At 46.9% G+C, this 23,212-nt stretch overlaps 1 protein-coding gene across 1 annotated transcript; it reads left to right on the top strand.

Moving 5' to 3' along the window:
* The first annotated feature begins 483 nt into the window (after window positions 1-483).
* Window positions 484-23,212, top strand: LOC140189864 (uncharacterized). The gene is made up of 9 exons (XM_072246188.1): window positions 484-639; window positions 12,197-12,309; window positions 13,878-14,000; window positions 14,225-14,255; window positions 16,802-16,867; window positions 18,292-18,357; window positions 18,672-18,729; window positions 18,857-18,957; window positions 21,178-23,212. The coding sequence occupies exons 1-8, from the start codon at window positions 564-566 to the stop codon at window positions 18,927-18,929; spliced, it is 606 nt and encodes a 201-aa protein (XP_072102289.1). The 5' UTR covers window positions 484-563; the 3' UTR covers window positions 18,930-18,957; window positions 21,178-23,212.

The raw sequence follows: 23,212 nt of genomic DNA, 5'->3' as shown, positions 1-23,212 counted from the left end.
CTGTCCACCCTCCAGGCTCCCCTCCCCTCTTCTCTCTCTCTCCCCCCAGGCTTCCTGTTCCATGATCCTCTCCCTTCTCCAGCTCTCAGATCCATCTCTCCCCTCCTGTCTTCTCCTATCATTTCGGATCTCCCCCTCCCGCTTTCAAATCTCTTACTATCTCTTCTTTCAGTTGGTCCTGACGAAGGGTCCCGGCCCGAAATGTCGACTGTACCTCTTCCTATAGATGCTGCCTGGCCGGCTGCGTTCACCAGCATTTAATATACTAACTGTAATTGAATTACTTTATTTTTTCCTTCTGTATTACCATGTGTTGCATTGTACTGCTGCTGCTAAATTGACAATAATACAGTAAAACTGATTCTGATTGTAAATCTCACTTGGATGCGGAAATGACTCAACATATTTTCACTGAAGTGATTTTTAAGGCTCCTAGGCCGGATTCTTCAGTGACGTAATTAGGGTTGGTTCGTTAATGACTCATTCAACCAGTTTTTTCAAGTCAGCGCTAGATCGAGCGAGTTAAAGCATTACAATCTTGCGTATCAATTCAGTCGTAGAATATGGAGCTCCTTGGCTGTAACTTTGTGATATTATTGATAATATTGATCTGTCTATCCATGGAAGTCTCAGTCAAAGGTGAGCAGCTGCCGTCGGTGAGGGCTGGATCAGGACCCTTTCCTTCCGAATATCTGACCCTCACCCACCACCCGCCCCGGGACATTGGAGCCGGGCTTCGGCTCTGCTTGGGAGGGAGCCCCGAGGCTTGAGTGGAGGATGTGGCTGAGGAGAGAGGCTCGTATTGGGAGATCAGCTGGTGGGCCGCAGTGAGGGAAGGCGAGGGGACGGCGGTTTCGGGCTTTGCATGAAGGATCGCTCCCCCGACCCCCAACCCTCCGGCGGGAAGAGGCAGCGAACGCCACCCGTCCCGGCCGCCTCCGAAGCCACAGGCTGAAGAGACGGCCCGAAACGTCCATTGATTTCTCATTGCCTGATCTGTTGATCTCCTCCAGAATTTTGTGTGTGTTTTTCTTTACCTCCATCCCTCTCTCCATCGCACCACTCTATCCTCTCCCCTCCCTCGCTTCTCTCTCTCTCCAATTTTAAAATCTTTTTATTAATTATTATTGAAAATTGACAACAAAAAATACATTAAAATAATCAAATCACTAACAATTGTAGGTCTTTTTTTCTGCTTTCACGGGGGACAAGGCAAGGCTGTCCATTAAGTCATTTGTTGTTTAATTTAACATTAGAACCCCTTGCTATTTCTCTTCGTGAGTCTCAAAATATCCAAGGTATTTTTGTGAATGAGACATTGCATAAGATCTCTCTTTACGCTGATGATTTATTGGTTTATATATCTAACCCTGACGAATCCGTTCCTGCCTTGCTAAAATTATTTAATGAATTTGGAGGTTTTTCAGGATATAAAATAAATTTTAGTAAAAGTGAATTGTTTCCTTTAAATGATTCTGTCTCTATATATGATACTTTTAAAGTCACAGACTCTTTTAGATATTTAGGTATTATAATTACTAAAAAATATAAAGATCTTTATAAAGCCGATTTTGTTCCTTTAGTAGACTCTGGAGTATTTATTTAGTTGATGGAGTCTACTTACGTTTTCACTTGTTGGTCGTATTCATATAGTTAAAATGATTTTACCAAAATTTTTATATTTATTTCAGAATATTCATGTTTTTTTGACTAGGAAGTTTTTTTGATCGGATTGATATTATTATTTTATCTTTTATTTGGAATAATAAAAGACCAAGAATTAGTAAATGTCACTTACAAAAATTGAAAAAAGATGGAGGTCTTGCTTTGCCTAATCTAAGAATGTATTATTGGGCAGTTGATGTGCGATACATGTCTCTTTGGTTATACTGGGTTGATAAGAGTGATCAGCCAATTTGGGTAGACCTGGAACTGAAAGTTGTAAAACAGTTTTATTTAACCTCGTTATTGGGAGCTCCTTTACCTATGCAATTAGTTAAAGTTGTTAATTTAAACCTATATCCTGTGATTAAGCATTCTTTACAAATTTGGCTCCCGTTCTGCAATTTTTTTAATCTTAAAAAATCTAAACTTTGTAGTTTAATTTATCAAAATTACTTTTTTAAGCCTTCTCTGAGTGATCAATTTTTTTGCTTTGGAAAAATAAAGGTATTAATTCTTTTTTGGATTTATTTAAAGAAGATAGATTGATGTCTTTTGAACAATTAATTGATAAATATTCTCTTTCATACTCACACTTTCTGCAGTACCTTCAAGTTAGACATTTTTTACAAAAATATTTAAGTAATTTTCCTTACATATTGGAGGCTGACCTGTTAGATACTATTATGAGTATGAACCCTTCGATTAAGGGTTCTATTGGAAGAATTTATAATTTATTATTACAGTGGGATAAGCGTCCTTTATCTAAATTAAACAGGATTGGGAAAAGGAACTTAATTTGACTTTTACGACGGAGGATTGGTTGTGGATCTTGAAGTTGGTTAACTCTTCTTCAATTTGTCCTAGCCATTCATTGATTCAATTTAAAATTGTACATCGTTATCATTTGACGAAGAAGAACTTGCTAAAATCTTTTCTAATGCTGATAGTCATTGTGATAGATATAAAACTGAGATAGCTACACTGACGCTTATGTTTTGGTCTTGTTCTATATTGGAACAGTTCTGGAAGTCGATTTTTTTCAACAATTTCTAAAGCACTTAAAATTAATCTACAACCTAATAAATTAACTGTGCTTTTTGGAATAATTCCTCAAAATATTCATGGTATTTCTGTGTCTGACCAACATGTTATTGCATTTGTTACATTGGTAGCTAGGAGGGCCATTTTGTTGAAGTGGAAGGATACATCAGCTCCCCCTTTGTCACAATGGTTCTCTCAAGTGATGCTATGTCTTAGTTTGGAGAAAATTAGAAGTCAAACTTACGAACCTTTATTTGATTTTGAGAAAAGATGGGGCTCATTTGCTCATTATTATCATTTGAGCTAATTGATATAATTTTTCCACGATCTAATTGTAAATTTTTTAATATATTTTCTTTTCTTGCTGGCGGTTTGATGTTTATTTTTAGAAGCTTTTTGTATGACGCGTGACTCCGGGGTTGTACACCTAATGGGGTCTTTTTTTTTTCTCTCACTTTTCTGCTTAGTAGGTTTTTTTTGTTATCACAATTTTTTTTCAATCTTTAAGATAATGTCTTTTTTCAGACATTGTAAATGTTGTTACTTCAATGTACTCATGTTATTTTTCCTGTATAATATAACAATAAAAAGATTTGAAAAGGAAGAAGGATCGCTCCCCCCAGCCCCTACCCTCCGGCGGGAAGAGGCAGTGAACGCCACCTGTCCCGGCCACCTCCAAAGCCACAGGCTGAAGAGACGGCCCGAAACGTCCATTGATTTCTCATTGCCTGATCTGTTGATCTCCTCCAGAATTTTGTGTGTGTATTTCTTTATCTCCATCCCTCGCTCCATCGCACCACTCTATCCTCTCCCCTCCCTCGCTTCTCTCTCTCTCCAATTTTAAAATCTTTTTATTAATTATTATTGAAAATTGACAACAAAAATATATACTAAAATAATAGTCAATATGTATAAGAGTCAAACTATCATCACACTACATCACACCACTCTATCCTCTCCCTTCTGTCGCTTCTCTCTCTACCTCCCATCTACCCTCCCCAGCTTGCATCTCTCCCCTCCCCCTCTTCTCTTCCTCACTTCCCTCTCTCCCCATCTACCCCACTCAATCACAGACACACAGAAAAATATATATGTATATATACACACATACACATAAATAAAATGTAATGTACAAATAAATTAAAAATTAAATGCATATATAAATATATTTAAAACAATATACATAGAAAACAATAGATATATAACATATATAAAATATTTAAGTGTTTGTATGTGTATATATCCATAAAATGTATAAATATATATAAATATTTATACTGTGTACTGTACAGGCAGTTATGGTGGAAATGACAATAAGAAGTGACTTGACTGACTTGAAATATATGTACATCAAGATCCATATGTTAAAAATGATATCTGTATAAGATTTATATACACATGGGAAGAGGTAGTGTTCAAGAGGCAACGAGCGCCACCTGCCTTGGCTGCCTCCGAACCTTTCACGGGGCTGAAGGGATGGCCCAAAATATCAACTGATTTCCATTGCCTGACCTATTGAGTTCTTACAGAATTTTGTGTGCGTTCCTCCGTATCTCCTCCATCTCGCTCCATCACACCACTCCACCCTCTCCCTGCCTAGCTCCCCCCTTTCCCCATCTGCACTCCCTCACTTCCCACTCTTCCCATTTACCCCTCCCTCATTTCCCTCTCCTACTTTCACCTTCACTTCCCTCATTTCCCTCCCTCACTTCCCTCTCTTCCTACCTTCCCTCTCCCACTCTCCCTCTCCCAAACATCCCATCACCTTCCCTTATCTCCCCTTTGCTTCCCTCTCTCCCCTCTCCTTCCACTCCTCTCCCTCCGTTCCCTTCCCCTCTCCCCATTTAACCCTCTACCCTCCCCCCTCACTTCCCTCTCTCCATATATTCTACCCTTTCTCCCTCCCCTCCTATCCCTCCCCATCACCCCCATCCCTCTCTTTCTCCCTTTGCCCCTCTTCCTTTCCCTCACCCCTTTACTTCCCTCCCCCTCTTCCTGCCTCCCTGCTTCCCCCTCATCTTCCTTCCCCTCACCCCTACCCCTCTTTTCATCATCCCCTACCTCCCAGTCCCCCTTACTCCTTCCACCCCTCTCCTCCACTCTTCCTACCCTTTTTTCTCTCCCTCCCCTTCATCCTTCACCCTCAACTCATCTTCCCTTCCTCCTCCACCCCTTCTTCCCTCACTCATTTCTCTCCCCCTTCCTCCCTGCTCCTTCCTCTCTCCATCACTTCCTTCCTCCCTCTTCCATCCCTTCCCCTCCCCTCTTCCTCCCTCCCATCCCCCACTTTCTCCTATTCCTCCTTTCCATTTCCCCCTTTCCTCCTTTCCATTTCCCCCTTTCCTGTCTTCCTCCCTTCCCATCAACCCTCTACATCCCTAACCCTCTTCCTGCCTCCCGCTCTTCCACCCTCCCCCTCGTCCCTCCCATTCCTCTTCCCTCTCCCCCTCCCTTCCATCCTCTCCTCACCCCTTCCTCCCTCCCACCCCCTCTCAATCATCCTTCCCTTCAACCCTCACCCACCCCTTCCTCATTCACCCTCCCTCTCTTCCTCTACCCCTCCCCATCCTCCTCCTCCCCCTAATTCATCTCACTTACCTCAACCCCTTCCTCCCTCACCCCTCATCTCCCTTCCTGCATTCCTCTTCCCCCCCACACTCCCTCCCTCGAACCCAACCCCCTTCCTCACACTCCCTCCTTGGAACCCACCCCTCATTCTCCTCCTACTTCCTCCCCTTCCTTCCTGCACCCTTTGTCCTTCACCCTCTTACTCCCACACCCTTTTCCTCCCTCACTCTAACCCTCTTCAACCTTCCCCATTCCTCCCCCTCACCCCTCAACCTTTCCCTCCCATTCCTCTACTTCCCTCTTCCACCCCCTTCCTTCTTCCCCCTCACCCCCTCCATCTCTGTTGATTTCCTCCAGAATTTTGTGTGTTCCTCTGCCATCTCGCTCCATCGCACCACTCTACCCTCTTTCCTCCCTCACTTCCCCCTCTCCCTTTCCCAGCCCTCCCCTCACCTCCCTCTCTTCTCTTCCTCACTACCCTCTCTTCCCAACTACCCTCCCACACACACGCACAAAAATTGTATTTGTATATACACACACGTACCCATAACACACATGTAGATATATACAGTGGCATGGAAAAGTTTGGGCACCCCTGGTCAAAATTTCTGTTACTGTGAATAGTTAAGTGAGCAGAAGATGAACTGATCTCCAAAATGCATAAAGTTAAAGCTGAAACATTCTTTTTAACACCTTCAGCAAGATTAGTGTATTATTTTTGTTTTGTACAATTTTAGAGTGGGGAAAAAAGGAAAGGAGCACCATGCAAAAGTTTGGGCTCCCCAAGAGATTTGAGCTGCCAGATAACTTTTATCAAAGTCTCAGATCATAATTAGCTTGTTAGGGCTATGGCTTGTTTACAAGCATCATTAGGAAGGGCCAGGTTATAAAAATATCAAAGCTTTATAAATACCCTGACTCCTCAAACCTTGTCCCAACAATCAGCAGCCATGGGCTCCTCTAAGCAGCTGCCTAGCACTCAGAACCCGCCTTCTCCCCTTCTCCTGTCAATAGAAACAGTTCCGCCGGGCTTAGAGGCTAAGCCACACGAGAAGGCCAGGAGTTGGACTTGGTTGTCAGAGGCTATTTGAGGTGCATGCTGTGAGGAGTGCTTTTAGGAAGTGGGAGCTTGTCCCCACTACCACTCCTCAGCTTGACTTCCTTGGAACTATAAATAGATATATAACATATATAAAAATAGACACACACACGTATGTATAAAATACATATGTAAATAAAAATCCATATGTTAAAAATAACATCTGTAGAAGATATATAAATAAAGGTCGTGTTCAGGAGGCAACAAGCATCACCTGCCTTGGCTGCATCTGAACCCTTCACCTGCCCAAAATATCAACTGATTTCCATTGCCTGACCTGTTGCGTTCCTTTAGAATTTTGTGTGTGTTCCTCCATATCTCCGCCACCTCGCTCCATCACACCACTCCACCCTCCCCTCCCAGGCTCCCCTTTCTCCCACAGCTGCGCTCCCTAGCTTCTCCCACACCCCTTCCCCTCAACCCCTCCCTTACTTCCCTCTCCACTTTTTCCCCCTCCCCTCCCTCACTTCCTGCTCTCCCTAACTCCCCACCTCTTCTTCCCTCACTCCCCTCTCCCCATCTACCCTCCCTCACATCCCTCTCTCCCACACCCCCTCCCCATTCCCCTCCCTCCTCTCTCCTAAACCTCCCATTCCCCCTCCCTTCCCTTTTTTGCCTCGCTTCCCTCTCTCCCCCATCTACCTACCTCACTCCTTCTCCCTCCCCTCCTCTCCCATCCCGCCCCATTGCCCTCCCTCGCCTCTCTTTCTCCCTTTGATCCTCTTCCTTCTCCTCACCCCTCTACTTCCCTCCCCCTCTTTGTGCCTCCCCTTCCCCCCTCATCTTTCCTCATCCACCCCTCCCCCTTCCTATTCACCCTCTTCCCCTCCCCCACACTTCTTCCTCCACCGCTGCCCCTCTCACTTGTCTCACCTATTTCTCCACTCCTCCCCCAATGCTTCCTCCCTCCCCTTCCCCTTTCTCCTCCGCACCCTCACCTTCCTCCCATTCCCTGACTTCCTCCTTCTCTCTCCCTCTGCTCTTCTTCCTTCTTCCTCTTGACCCCTCCCCACTTCCTCCCCATTCCTCCCACCTCTTCCCTCCTCCCCTCACACCTCTTCCTCCCCTTCCCTTCTTCACCTCTCACCTCTTCCTACACTTTCATCCTTCTACCCTCCCATCTGTTTTCCCTCCGCTTCCACCTCTTCACCATCCCTCTTCACCCCCTTTCCTCCACCCCTCTTCCCCCTCCACTCCATCTTTTCCTCCCCCACCCCCTGTGCCCCCTCCCCCTCTTCCTCACTCCTCACCCCTCCACCCCTTTTCTCCTCCTCTTCCTCCCCCCTTCTACCCTTCCACCCCCTCCCCCTCTTCTAAGCCTCTCCCTCCTCTCTTCCTCACTGCTCCTCCCTCCCCCGCTGCCTGGAAGGAGTTTGTTTGTCGGACTCACGAACGTACGCGCTTTCTCTGGCTGCTCTGGTTTCCTCCCACCGTGTGAAGACGCACTGGTGAGGAGGTTAATTGGTCATTGTACGTTGCCCTGTGATCAATCTTGGGTTAATTTTGTGGGTTTTTGGGTGGTGTGGCTCGTTAGTGTTGAAGGGCTTGTCTCTCTAATCCAAATAAATAAATAAAGACCATGAGTAGCCACCGTACACCTCAGCCTCCTCCGCTCCAGGGAAATCAGACCCAGCCTCTCCTCGTAACTCAAATCCTCAAGTCCCAGCAATATCAAGTGTATTGTCATAGTCATAGTCATACTTTATTGATCCTGGGGGAAATTGGTCATCTGTATATATACTGAGCAAAGCTACAAACGGCACATAAAGCAAAGGATTACCATAAATAAGTTAATAAAATATATTTCAAAATGCATGTTGTAAAGCACAGCACAGGTAATCAGTAAACAGCTCACTGACCGAGTGACGAGACCTCTGGGGTGGCAGGGTATTCATTACTCTCACAGCCTGAGGGTGGAAGCCTGGCAGCTCCAGTCCTGCTGCTGTTCCTCCCTCCTGACGGCAGTGGGCCAAAGAGACTGTGGGATCGATGGCGGGGATCCTCAACACTCCCTTCATCTCCAATGCTCCCGGTAAATTGGGGGAGGAAGACCCCAGTGATCCCCTCAGCAGTTTTTGCTGTCCTCTGTAGTGTCTTGCAGCCCGCTGCCTCGTAGCTTCCGGACCACACAATGATGCAGCCAGACAGGACATTGTTGGTGGTTCTCCTGCAGAACATTGTTAAGATGGGGGTGGGGAGCCTTGCACGCCTCAGTCTCCTCAGAAAGTGTAGATGCTGCTGTGCCTTCTTGACTCCCGAGGAGGTTGTGTGGGTCCAGGTTAGGTCCTCCGTTATGTGCTCTCCAAGGAACTTTGTGCTCTTCACTCTCGCCCAGCTAGAGATATTGTTGTGCAATGGAGAGTGGTCAACCTGTGCCTTCCTGAAGTCCACAATCATCTCTTTTGTCTTGTCCACGTTAAGACTCAGGTTGTTCTTCTCACACCACTTGGCAAGCCTCTCTTACCTCCTCTCTGTAGGCCGACTCATCATTGTGCTGACGAGGCCACCCGCTGTAGTACGATCAGCGAACTTGATGCAGTTTGTGCCGGATCTGGCTCTGCAGTTGTCAGTGAGCAGCGTGAATGGCAGAAGGCTGAGCACATAGCCTGGGGGGGGGGAGAGCGGGGGTGTCAGTGCTCAGCATGATGTTGTTGCCAACTTGGACTGACTGGGGTCGTTCCATCAATAAGTCCAAAAAGCAAACGAGGACAGTTTACCCACCAGCCTCTGAGGGATGATTGTGATAACCACCAAGCTGAAGTCAATGAACAACGTCGTGGCATTTGAGGCGTAGTTTTTCATGTGGGACAGGACAGAGTGGAGGGCCGAGTCATTGTTGCACTGGTTTGAGTGGTAGGCGAACTGGAAAGGGTCCAATGTGGCTGGAAGATGGCATTTTATATGATCCATTACCAGCCGCTCAAAGCACTTCGTGATTGTTGAAGTCAGCCGCACTGGGTGCTAATTGTATAGGCCAGTTACCGTGGCTCAATTGGGCACCGGAGTGATGGTGGCTGCCTTGAAGGGAAAGTGGACTATTTCAAGGAGATGTTAAAAGATGTCCATTAGGACCCCTGCACAGTTCCTTAGCACCTTGTAAATCTTTTCTGCACCCTCTCCAGCTGAATGATACTGATCTAAATATTTGAGCGGCTGGGTGGAGATATGTCTCTACCAAAGGAGGTGTAAGGCACTCCTTCCCTCCGCCAGCCTGCAGGTCACCCTTGGGTAAAGAGTAGCATCTGCTTAGCCTCTCGGTAAAGGTCATGGGAAGTCATGGGAGCAGGTAGTGGATGGTCGCCTGAACAGCCGGTGTATATCACCAGTCCAGGTTATGGGACCACTGATGCCAGGCAGACAACCTCTGGAGAGTATTGATAATGGCTGGGATCGTCTGTCTTGTAAAGACACTGTCCAGAAGAAGACAATGGCAAATCACTTTTTTTTTGGTAATTTATTTTTTATTGAAGTTCATCATCAAACAAACATTTCCATAAGATGTATTTCAGATACTGTACATATATATCATATATTCATATTTGTCACACATTTCCACATAATATTTATCTGAGGTATACACTTACAGAGGGGAGAGGAAAGAAAGAAGAATCAAAAGAAGAAAATTATGTAGAGAGTAGGGAGTGATCTTTTTTACAACCTATTCATTGACTTGTGAGAATAAAATCAGGCATATGAGGTGTGGCTAATCACTTCTGTAGAAAGATTTGCCAACCACAACCGTGGTCATGGAAAGATCAGCATTGCCCATGTCATATGACATGGCACATAACCAATAGACTAATTGTGCACCCCCACAAAAACAACTCTCAATTAGCTTCCTTATTATAACTCTCCTGGGGACCTGTTATTCTGCAGTCCTCAACACACAACAGTCACTCCTGGGATCTGTACCACTAGATTTGATTCCAGCTTGTAACCCAGTCCCAGTGATCTGTTATTTTGTATTTAACTCCTTTAAATCCCTAGGGATTAGATCCCAAACTCTATACTATTCCTGTGTTTAATGTGATGGGTAAGAGATGCAATGGGGATTCTGAGGTGAAACCTCTCTATCCAGAGAGTAGGTGGAACCTGGAATGCTCTTGTATGCCTAGCTGCAATCACAGCATGGTATGGAAACACTAATTCCTTTGAACGGAAAATCCTACAAAAAGTTGTTGATACAGCTCAGTCCATTTGTGGAATTTGTTGCCACAGGTGGCTGTGGAGGTCATGTCTTTACATATATTCAAGGCAGATTGACTCTTGATTTGTCAGGGCCCGAAAAGGTACAGGGAGAAGGCAGGAGACTGGGCCTGAGAGGGAAAATAGTTCAGCCATGATGAAATGGTGAAGCAGGCCTGATGGACTAAATGGCCAAATTCTGGTCCTAGATCTTATGGTTTTATGGTCTTATGGGTGAAGTCATCGAGCACACCTACAGGTAGTGTTGTTGCTGGAAAGCAGCACCCGTCATCGGGGATCCCTACCACCCAGGACAAACTCACTGCTCCCTTCAGGAAGGAGGTACAGGAGCCTCAGGATCCACACCACCAGGTTCAGGAACAGTTATTACCCCTCAATCATAGAAACATAGAAAATAGGTGCAGGAGTAGGCCATTCGGCCCTTCAAGCCTGCACCATCATTCAGTATGATCATGACTGATCATCCAACTCAGAACCTGCCTTCTCTCCATACTCCCTGATCCATTTAGCCACAAGGGCCATATCTAACTCCCTCTTAAATATAGCCAGTGAACTGGCCTCAACTGTTGCCTGTGGCAGAGAGTTCCACAGATTCACCACTCTGTGTGAAGAAGTTTTTCCTCATCTCGGTCCTAAAAGGCTTCCCCTTTATCCTCAAACTGTGACCCCTCGTTCTGGACTTCCCCAACATCAGGAACAATCTTCCTGCATCTAGCCTGTCCAATCCTTTTAGAATTTTATACCTTTTAATCAGATCCCCCCTCAATCTTCTAAATTCCAGAGAGTAGAAGCCTAGTCAATCCAGTCTTTCATCATAGGAAAGTCCTGCCATCCCAGAAATCAATCTGGTGAACCTTCTTTATACCCTCTCTATGGCAAGAATGTCTTTCCTCAGATTAGGGGACCAAAACTGCACACAATACTCCAGGTGTGGTCTCACCAAGGCCTTGTACAACTGCGGTAGTACCTCCCTGCTCCTGTACTCGAATCTTCTTGCTATGAATGCCAGCATACCATTCACCTTTTTCACCGCCTGCTGTACTTGCATGCCCACTTTCAATCATCAGGCTTTTGAATCAAATTTACTCAACTTCATTTGCCCATCATTGAAATGTTCCCACAATCTCTGGACTCACTTTCAAGGACTCTTCATCTCATGTTCTTGATAATTATTGCTTGCTTGCTTCCTTATGTATTTATTTATTTATATGTTTTTTTTTCTTTTCGTATTTTCATAGTTTGGTATCTTTTAACCACTGGTTGAATGCCCAGTTGGTGTGGTCCTTCATTGATTCTATTAAGGTTGTTATTTAATTTTGGATTTATTCAGGATGCCCATAAGATAATGAATCTCAGGGTTGGGTATGGTGACGTGTGTGCTTTGATAATAAATTTACATTAAATTTTGAACTGCATCAGGAATTGTTTCTGTATTGTCACATGTACAGTGAAAATCTTGTCTTGGGCACTGGTCATACAGATCAGATCAGATAACAGTGTGTTGTGGCAGGACAAGCGAAAACAATAAGTGTAAAAAGTACTGAAAAAGTGAAAGATCGTAACGAGGTAGTTGTGAGGCCAAGAATCCATCTTATTGTGTGTCTGTTTATTTTACAGGGGAATACGTACAACCGTTAAATATAACTTATCTGTGTGATCAATCATCAGAAACAGTGGTAAACTTATCTGCATATAATCTGCCATGTGATGAGCTGAATGCCTCTATTAATGTAAGTGTACTCATTGTTATGTACCCCAAAACTGGGTTGCCAAACCAGCAGAAATGGACCACTTAGTTGGAGTCTGGTTTAACAGAAACTAATAAAGTTTTATTAAAGAAATAAGTAACACAGTACTCTAATCGTAGGGATATAAATGCAACAGGTTAGCAATGATAAAACACACACGTACACAGAACTAGGATAATAGGAATCAATAATGCTCTATCGCAGTCTAGGGGTAAAATGATCAGTCTCAAGTGATGCAGAGTTCAGTTCAGCTTAGTACAGTTCGCAGTAATCGCTGTTGTGCCATTGGAGAGAGAGAGAATGCAAATTTTGATTCAGACAGACCTTTGATGTTCTTCGCAGTTAGTTTTCGGGCGAACCCTTTTATGTCTTCTGTGGTCACCGACTGTGACCCCTCCGTTCCGGATACGACCATTCTTCCGCGGTGAACCCGGCACCCAGGCAAGGGTGGACACACACACCAGGTTCCTGCCGATCGTCCCTTTTCACCCTGTCAGTCTATGGTCGGTTCCCTCGAAACAGACCTCCAACTTCCACCAACTTGTGAGGGCACACTGCTCTTATGGGTCTCGTGATCTCGTGGTGTGTGTCGTGCCTTAGCGAACCTGTTCTTTTTATCCTCCTGCTGGGGTATCGCCTGTCCATCAAACTTCAAACAGTTCAGGTTCAAAGCAATTGGTCTGTCAATATCTGAAATGTGTTTCTTTCTGGTTAATTCTCTCTTCTCTCTTATTGGCATTTTGAATGTTTCTCCATTGTCTCCCTTATCTCTGTCATCAGCATCAATCTTCTGATAACTTGCTTTTTCATCACATCATCAAGACCCATTCCTTACCATCCTGTGCTGAGAGTGATGAGAGACGGTGTTGAGTTACGGGACGGTGGTGTGAATGGCTTCATGTTGTGGGGGAACGGGAAGGGCGATGATGATCAAGGGATGCTTGATGGGTGTATGGCCAATTTTGCCAATGATTTAAAGACAGGTGGAGGGCAGGTAGTGTCCTGGTAAATCCTCCCCAGACTCCTCCTAATTTAATAACAACTTTCTCACAACATGGTGCTGAGATTGGGCGCACTAATCGAAGTGTGGCCTCAGCAGCATCTTGTATTACTTGTACGTAACTTCCCAATCCTAAATTTCAGAAGATAAGGGCGGACGGTCAAAGAGTTTTTCCTAGGGGGTATCGTTAAGGGGAGGGCATGTTGAGATGAAAGAGATTTAAGGGGATCTAATGGGTAGGCTTTTCTTTTAATACAGGCCGTGGTTTATATTTTGGATGTCGGCCAGAGGAGGTGGTAGTTTCAGATATAATTACTACATTTAAGAGGCATTAGGGGCAGTTAAATTGGAAAGTGGTCCCGATGTGAGCGAACGGGATTGACGTAGATGGGTTCATAAGTCAACATGGCCCCTTTGTGCTCTGTACTGGACCCTGCTAGACCTGGGGAGGAGAGAGGATTTTGGGAGGGAGGAGTGGGGTGGAGACAGGGCAAGTGAGCAGAATTTGTGTTCTTGACGACTGTTTTCTCTGTCTCCCTCTCCATCACAGAACAAACGAGTTATTGCCTCAAATAGTTTTTATACACCAATAATTAACTCTACACCAGGCAAAAACTTCACAATCCGTGGCTGCCATACCATTGAATACATATGTAACTGGAGCGACAAATCGGTGCGTATTGTCTCCCGCCACCTCTCCTGAGCCCTCCCTTTTAATGTCAATTGCTCCCCACCCCCGATATCTGCTCCCATTCCCCACACACACTGTCCCACACCCTTCACTATCCACCACCTGCTCACCTCGCGCGGCTTCCTTTGCGTGCATCCCTTATCGTCCTCTCTCCTTGTTGACCCATTGTGTAGTGAGTTTATCAACCCTCATATCTCTTCTTACAGGGTTTCAGAGAGAAACATCTAACAATAATAGGTGAGTCTCATCTTCCTGTGTAGTAATGACCTTAGACCTGAACTCCCTCAATGCCCCACTCCCAACTCTGCCTATTATCCCTTCCTCCATTGCTAGTGCTCCTTTGTTTCCCACTCAAAATCCTCCTCTGTCCCCTCGCACACTTCCCATCCACTTTCCATGATGCCTCCTCCTCACTCTATACCCTCTCCTTCCTCCACAATCCCCCTACACCCTCACTATTCACCACACCCTCACCCACTTTCACCTGGTCACTTCCCTCATCCCTCACTCTCCTCGCTCCCTCTTTGGCCCCCATCAATTCTCCTTCCTGAAACCATCCTCGCACTCTCTCTCTCTCCATCCCCCTCTCTCTCCATGCCCTAAGGAAATAAGAACATAAGAAATAGGAGCAGGAGTAGCCGTCTGGTCCGTTGAGCCATGATGAAGCTAAACTCAGGTTGGAGGAGCAGCACCTCATATACCGTCTAGGTCTCCAGCCCCTTGGTATGAACATTGAATTCTCCAACTTCCGATAATTTCTGCCCCCTCCCTTCTCCTATCCCTATTTCAGTCTGCCCCCTCCACCAGCTGCCTATCACCTCCCTCATGGTTCTGCCTCCTTCTACTACCCATTGTGTTTTTCCCTATTCTTTCTTCACCTTTCCTGCCTATCTCCTCCCTGCCTTCCCTCCCCCACCCCTTTACCTTTCCCCTTACTGGTTTTTCACCTGGAACCCACCAGCCTTCTCCTTCCCACCCTCCCCCCACCTTCTTTATAGGGCCTCTGCCCCATCCCTTTTCAGTCCTGACGAAGGGTTCCGGCCTGAAACGTTGACCGATCTTTTCCACGGATGCTGCCCGACCTGCTGAGTTCCTCCAGCGTGTTGTGAGTGTTGCTTTGACCCCAGCATCTGCAGAGTATTTTGTGTTTATCTCTCTCCCCATCTCTCTCCCTCCCCACCCTTTCCCTGCTCTATATCTCTCTCTCCCCCTGCCTCTCTCTCCCCATCTCTCTCTCCCGTATCTCTCCTCACTCCCCCTCCCTCCCACTCTCCCTCTTCACAATCTCCTTCTCCTCGCTCTCCCTCTACCCTTCTCTCCCTCCACTCTCCCCTCCTCACACTCCCTATCGCCTTCCTCTTTCCACTCCCTCTTCCCCCACTTTCTCCCACCTCCCTGTCCTCCTTCCCCCACCCTCTCTCCCCCTTCCCCACCCCACCCTCTCTCTGTACGTCTCCCTCTCTCTCGCTCTCCCCTTTTCTCTCACCCCACCCCTCTCTCTCTGTTCCCACCATATCTCTCTCCCCCACCTCTCTCTCCCCCACCTCTCTCTCCCCCACCTCTCTCTCCCCCACCTCTCTCTCCCCATCTCTCTCTCCCGTATCTCTCCTCACACCCCCTCCCTCCCACTCTCCCTCTTCACAATCTCCTTCTCCTCGCTCTCCCTCTACCCTTCTCTCACCCCCTCTCTCCCCCCACTCTACCCTCCTCACACTCCCTATCGCCTCCCTCTTTCCACTCCCTCTTCCCCCACTTTCTCCCACCTCCCTGTCCTCCTTCCCCCACCCTCTCTCCCCCTTCCCCACCCCACCCTCTCTCTGTACGTCTCCCTCTCTCTCGCTCTCCCCTTTTCTCTCACCCCACCCCTCTCTCTCTGTTCCCACCATATCTCTCTCCCCCACCTCTCTCTCCCCCACCTCTCTCTCCCCCACCTCTCTCTCCCCCACCTCTCTCTCCCCATCTCTCTCTCCCGTATCTCTCCTCACACCCCCTCCCTCCCACTCTCCCTCTTCACAATCTCCTTCTCCTCGCTCTCCCTCTACCCTTCTCTCACCCCCTCTCTCCCCCCACTCTACCCTCCTCACCCTCCCTATCGCCTCCCTCTTTCCACTCCCTCTTCCCCCACTTTCTCCCACCTCCCTGTCCTCCCTCCCCCACCCTCTCTCCCCCTCCCCCACTCCCACCCTCTCTCTGTATGTCTCCCTCCCCATCTCCCTCGCTCTCGCTCTCCCCTTTTCTCTCACCCCACCCCTCTCTCTATCTTCCCACCCTTTCTCTTTGTTCCCACCATATCTCTCTCCCCATATCTCTCTCCCCACCTCTCTCTCCCCACCTCACTCTCCCCACACCTCTCTCCCCACACCTCTCTCCCCACACCTCTCTCTCCCCACCCCCTCTCTCTCCCCACCCCCCTCTCTCTCCCCACCCCCCTCTCTCTCCCCACCCCCCTCTCTCCCCCACACCCCTCTCTCCCCACACCCTCTCTCTTTCCATCCTCTCTCTCCCATATCTCTGTCTCCCCACACTCTCTCCCTCTCTTTCTCTCTCTCACTCATTCATCCCCTTCCTTTCCACCCCTAAACTCCCTTCACCACCCCCACCCCTTGAGAAAGTAGCAGACACATTGCTTCTTCAGGCCAGAGACGAGGTGGGTGGCGTGGTGTCTGGGGACATGGAGGGTTGTGGAAATGTCTCATTGAGGGATGGTCAGACTGACACTGGGGGAGGGGCCTGGGACAGCCAAGAGAACTCACTGACAATCGGATCTCCGCTTCTCTCCACAGCAATAAAAAATCATATTAACAATACTGACGAGGGGATAAAGGACTCTGGAGATAATCTTACATACGGTGAGACTGCATTCAGATCATCGTGTGTAGTTCTGGGTACCCGTGCACAGGAGGGTTTTCATTAAGCTGGAGAGGGGAATGGGTGACAGAAATGACATTGCTGGAACTGTGAGGCATTGAGGTACAAGGGAAGACTCGATAAGATTGAGGCTGAGCGGTGATCTTGTAGATGTTTATGGCATTGACGGGCATCGATGAAGTGAATGATTACAGTCTTTTCCCCAGGACAGGGGAGTCTGAAACCGGAGGGCATAGGTCTAAGGTGAGAGGGGAAAAGTTTGAAAGTCAATTGCAGTTCATTGCCCTGAGCACAAGTATAGGAATATAGGAATAAGTGTAAGATATAGGAATAACGAAAGAGAAAATTTACAATGCTGTTGCCAGGTCTGGGCAACCTGAGATCCATGGAAAGACTGAATAGCTTACAACTTTATTCCCCGGAATACAGAAGATTGAGAGGAGATTTGATAGAGGTATATGAAATAATGAAGGGTGCAGATAGGGTAAATGCCAGCTGACGTTGGGCGGACTGCAGCCAGAGGTCATGGGTTAAGGGTGAAAGGTGAAAAGTTTAAGGGGAACTTGACGGGAAACCTCTTCACTCAGAGGGTCGTGAGTGTGCGGAAAGAGCTGCCAGCACAAGCTGCCAGCGACTGTACTCGCTGGAATACAGAAGAATGATAGGAGATAATATAGAAACATACAAAATTTTAGAAAAGATAGAGGCAAGAAGGTTGTTTCCACTGGTCAGTGAGACTAGAACTAGGTGACATTGCCTCAAAGTTCGGGGGAGTAGATTGAGGACGGAGATAAGGAGGAACTGGTTTTTCCCAGAGAGTGGTGAATCTGTGGCATTCTCTGCCCAATGAAGCAGTGGAGGCTACCTCAGTAAATATACTTAAGACAAGTTTGGATAGATCTTTGCATAGTAGGGGTATTAATGGCAGGCAGGTGGAGATGAGTCCATGGTCAGATCAGCCATGGTCTTATTGAATGGTGGAGCAGGCGCGACAGGCCAGATGATATACTTCTGTTCCTGTTTCTTATGTTCCTAACGCTCCGTGCAGACGGACTGGACCATATCCATTACGTTCTGTAGGATTTTCCATTCAGGAGTGTTGGTGTAGCAGAGAGAAAAATGTCATGGCCTCACCGGTGAGGATCCTTGATGCAGCTTTCTTGATCCAGGACCTCCTAACGATGCTGTTGGAGGGTGGGGGTGGGGTCACAAGGTGGACTGTGTCTGCAAATGTCCACCGCTGACAAGCTGAACCTTAACCTCCCAAATCAGCGGTTCTGGCATGTTTGGGGACATGGAGGATTATGGGACTGTCCTACTGAGGGATGTTCGGAGTGGCTTTGGAAGAGGGCCTGGGACAGTGGAGAAAAATCATTGCCAATCGGATCTCTGCTTCTCTCCCCAGGGATAGAAAATCACAAAAACAATACCAACGAGGGCAAAATGTCATCAAGAAATCACTTTCTACCTGGTGAGACTGCACTTGGATTATTGTTTGTAATTCTGGTTTACCAGTGTAGGCCCTTCCACACACTCCTCCCACCCCCTCCTCCCATCATCCCGCTATCCCTTCCCACCTGCCGTTGCACTCTCCACCCACCGGCTGTCATTCTTTCAACACCACCCCGCCGGCCATTCCTCTCCCTCCCGCCTGTTCGATTTCCCACCTCCCATCTCTTCCCCCACCCCTCCCTCTATTTGCTATTCTTACCTCTGCCACCTCCCTCCCTCCGCTCTGTTAGAGAGTGAACTGCTGCTGATAGATTTTGATTTTGCTCCCCGCAGGACTTCCTGGAGGACTCGTGATCTTTATCGTGCTGCTCTTGGTGATGGTTGCCAACAGGTAAATCCCATCCCCTCTCCTTCTCCCTCACACTCCCCTCATTAACCCCCCACCACCACCACCGCGGGGTGCCTGCTCCTTGGATGTTCTGCGCCCAACTCACTCTACGCCCTCTCTCTCCACGCAGTGAGAAGATCAAATGCTGCTTTCGAAGTTGCTACCAACATGTGAAATCGCGAAGACTCCAGGAGGTCGTTTAGCCACTGATGGCGAGACATCTTGTTCCAGGTGGGGAAGACTGAGTAACCAGACTGATCACCCTGCTGCGCCCCCCCCCCCACCCAGCTCACAGTGTAGCCACCTTATCCTGCCTACCACTGTCACTCTAACCCTCAATGCCCCTGTCCCTCACCCCCGTCCCACTGTCCCTCTCCCACTCAGTCCCCACCCCACCATCTTCAACTACTTCAGACTTCAACTACTGCACAGAGTCTTGTCATTTTCAGAAGTTTTCGGATGACTCTGCCATAGTTGGATGCATCAGCAAGGGAGATGAGGTTGAGTACAGGGTTACGGTAGGAAACTTTGTCACATGGTGTGAGCAGAATTATCTGCAGCTTAATGTGAAAAAGGCTAAGGAGCTGGTGGTAGACCTGAGGAGAGCTAAGGTACCAGTGACCCCTGTTTCCATCCAGGGGGTCAATGTGGACATTGTGAAGGATTACAAATACCTGGGGATATGAATTAACAATAAACTGGACTGGTTAAAGAACACTGAGGCTGTCTACAAGAAGGGTCAGAGCCGTCTCTATTTCCTGAGGAGACTGAGGTCCTTTAACATCTGCCGGACGATGCTGAGGATGTTCTATGAGTCTGTGGTGGCCAGTGCTATCATGTTTGCTGTTGTGTGCTGGGGCAGCAGGCTGAGGGTGGCAGACACCAACAGAATCAACAAACTCATTCATAAGGCCAGTGATGTTGTGGGGATGGAACTGGACTCTCTTACTGTGGTGTCTGAAAAGAGGATGCTGTCTAAGTTGCATGCCATCTTGGTCAATGTCTCCCATCAACTACATAATGTACTGGTTGGGCACAGGAGTACATTCAGCCAGAGACTCATTCCACCGAGATGCAGCACTGAGCGTCATAGGAAGTCATTCCTGCCTGTGGCCATCAAACTTTACAACTCCTCCCTTGGAGGGTCAGACATCCTGAGTCAATAGGCTGGTCCTGGACTTATTTCATAATTTAGTGGCATAATTTACATATTACTATTTAACTATTTATGGTTCTATTACTATTTATTATTTATAGAGCAACTGTAACAAAAACCAATTTCCCCTGGGATTAATAAAGTATAACTATGACTATGACTATCTCAACGACCACCGGCTCCATAATTGTTCACCCTGTCTGGCTCACGCTAACAGCAGTTTCCCCTCAGTAGCCATTTCGTTATGTGCCTCCGGTACCTAATAAAGTGGCTACTGAGGGTTTATCCCTAGTCTTCTGCTACTGTAGCCCATCCACTTCAAAGTTCGACACGATGCTCTTCTGCACCTGCCATGAACCAGTCCGGCCAGTCTCCTCTGACCTCTCTCATTAACAAGGTGTTTTCACCCACAGAACTGCCACTCACTGGACTTTTTATTTTTTCTGCACCGTTCTCTGTAAACTTGTAGAGACTGTTGTGCGTGAAAATCCCAGGAGAACAGCAGTTTCTGAGTTACTCAAACCATCCCATCTGGCTCCAATGATCAAATTCACTTAGATCACATTTCTTCCCCCACTCTGATGCTTGGTCTGAACAACAACTGAACCTCTAGACCATGTCTGCATGCTTTAATGCATTGAGTTGCTGCCGCAGGATTGGCAGATTGGATGTTTGCGTTAACGAGCAGGTGTAGCTAATAAAGCGGCCACAGAGTGTAAGTAATCAGTCAATTATTGTTGTCAGTGTAGGATCTGGTGATTTTTTTAGGAGTCCCAGAATGCGAAAATATGTTGTTTCACGATAGTTTATTTTAAAGTTCAGACAAAGGAACAGATACAGAGCATGTGAACTAAAGAGCAGACTGAGGCCAAGACAAAGATGCCGAATATGCAGAGGCTGCCACTTTTTACTTAAGATAAGGCATCTAAAGAAGGGGGTTGCCCACCTGATAACCCCTGGCATCTGCCGCCTTCCAAGCCCCACCTCAAGATCTGATCTCTATGCTATGACCTGAGTTAGGAGCTGTTTGTCATAGGATGCTGTCCTCGAGCCTGGTAGATGGTTAACTTGCTGACTCGTCAACTCAGTGTCTTGACTAATAAAGGGAGGCATGGCATATGCCTTCTGAGCCCTACCCTGTGTTGGAATTTTTCGAACATGTTCTGAAAATCTGAATATACTACATCTACTATGTCACCTGACCCACCCTCCCCGTCCTAATTTCACTAATATATTAGACAAATGTGTTGTATTCTTGCTAACTCTGCCTAACCATCAAATGTTACTTTCTGCAGCTCGATCTCCAGTGAAATCTCCTTTCTGTCTTTCTTCCAATGAACTCTCACCACCTGACAACGGTGTCCCTGACCAGCATCGCCTCTACTTGCTCACTTCCCTATCACGTCAGCTGCCTGCTTTCGTGACGGCAAACCCTCCCGCGATGGACCTGGGAGGGAGTTGATGCATGCCGCAGATGGTGTGGAGGGGAGGCGCACAAAATGACAGGATCCCACATTGACATCGAAGTCCCAGTCATCTGTCTCGGAGAAATGTCCAGGAGCATTTCTGCTATGAGTTTATTTTGCTATATAAATATCTCCGTCCAATGGAGTGGATTCCTTGGGCTTTGTATTACATATGTTGTATTTATCAAATATGTTATCCCAGAATATTCTACTGAATAGAATATATGGGTTTAAGGATCTATGTTTAGTGGAATAGATCCAATAGACATTACAGTTCATGTATTTAAATATGACTTAACAGTCCTGCATCATCTGATGTTTCAGATATGCGGTTGGTGTGTCTATAGAGTGAATCTATTGGGCATGGCAGCAATACTTACATTTGTATTGTATCAAGGAGACCACTCCAATGTTGTTCCTGTTACATCCGAAGTTACATATGATTAATTCTCCCTTCACCAGATTCTGTAGCTGAGTAGGGATATACAGTATATGACTTAAGGGATTTCTCCAGACGTATGACCTTTCTTCCACCCTCCCCCGCCGACCAACAGCCAAATGCACGGCAAATCATTTTTTTTTTACCTGTTGGCAATTAAGGGACTTTATGAAAGGGAGCATTCACCAAGACCGGGCGGGGCCGCATAACTCCAAACTCTTGGGGGTTAGTTTGTCAGAGTTATGGTGCCTATCTCACGTGCAGTGAGAGAAGGGAGAGTTTCCTTCTGTTTCCAGCTCAGGCAAGACGTACAGGAGCCTTGGGGAACGATAGGGGCGCTTGTCCCTGCGTGGTGGGCGCTTCTTTTCTTTTTAACTGCACCGCCACCCCTCCTCTTGAAGGACAACTCTTCAGGCAGAGTGTTTACCTCTTCCTGGTGGCCCCCAAACTCATCCTCGCCTCCGTCATGCCCTTTCTGCGTGTGCGTGAGCGTGAGAGTGGGAAACGCTTCCCAGTGGGTTTTTTCCTCTGATTTCCTCCCACCACCCCAGAAACCGTGCTGTGTCTGTGGGTCATTGAGACGCTGTAAGTGCCCCCCTACCCACCCCCCACCATCCCTGGGCTGTGGCCGAGGGGGTAGAAACTGTAGGTGGGCTGTTGATTGACGTGAAGAACCGGGATGAGGATCGGTATAAAGGGGTTGGAATGCACTTGATGGGATGAATGGACTGTTCCTGTGCTGTACCTCCCCAGTAAAGAACAGAAATTAAGTAGGATCGGTGTAAATGGGTAGCTGGGGTCAGGCTGGACATAATGTGGCTTCACGTTCAGAGATGTCATAAACCTTTGGAGACACAGGAGGTTCCCAGGGTTATGGGTGACCTGACCCACGGTTTGTCTGCCTTATCCCAAATTCTCATCTATATTTTTAAAGTGCATTTAAAAATATAATAATAATAATAATAATATTAATTAGTATTATTAATACTGTGTCATGGTGTGATTAATGTGTGGATATGGTACACGTTCCATTCTGGCCAGTGTTAGTGTGATGAAATTAACTTGCACAGGTGGCCGGTGGAAGTGGATATTTCTAACGTGGGGAGAATTCGGCTCAGAGATGGTACGCAGGAAGGGAACCCATTCAAAACTTGGGGAAGGCCTCTGAGCTCGTCCACTGATATTGGCTGTGGTGGTGTGAAGACCAAAATCCACCCATCTTGGGGCCAATCCCTCAGATCGTAGATAATGTTTGGACTGGATATACAAGTTACTACTTTTTATTCCGAGGTACAGCACAGTCACAGGTCCTCCCAGCCCAACTTGTGAAACGTGCTCTGGTCTTAAGCTGGAAGGGAGACAGCTTTGGTTATGGACGGTTTTTCAAAATTTTATTGTACTTTATTTTGCTATACTTGTATACAC

Source organism: Mobula birostris, chromosome 29, assembly GCF_030028105.1.
Source record: "Mobula birostris isolate sMobBir1 chromosome 29, sMobBir1.hap1, whole genome shotgun sequence".
NCBI lineage: Eukaryota > Metazoa > Chordata > Chondrichthyes > Myliobatiformes > Myliobatidae > Mobula > Mobula birostris.
The sequence above is the reverse complement of the archived record's forward strand: the minus strand, read 5'-3'. Positions and strand labels throughout refer to the sequence as shown.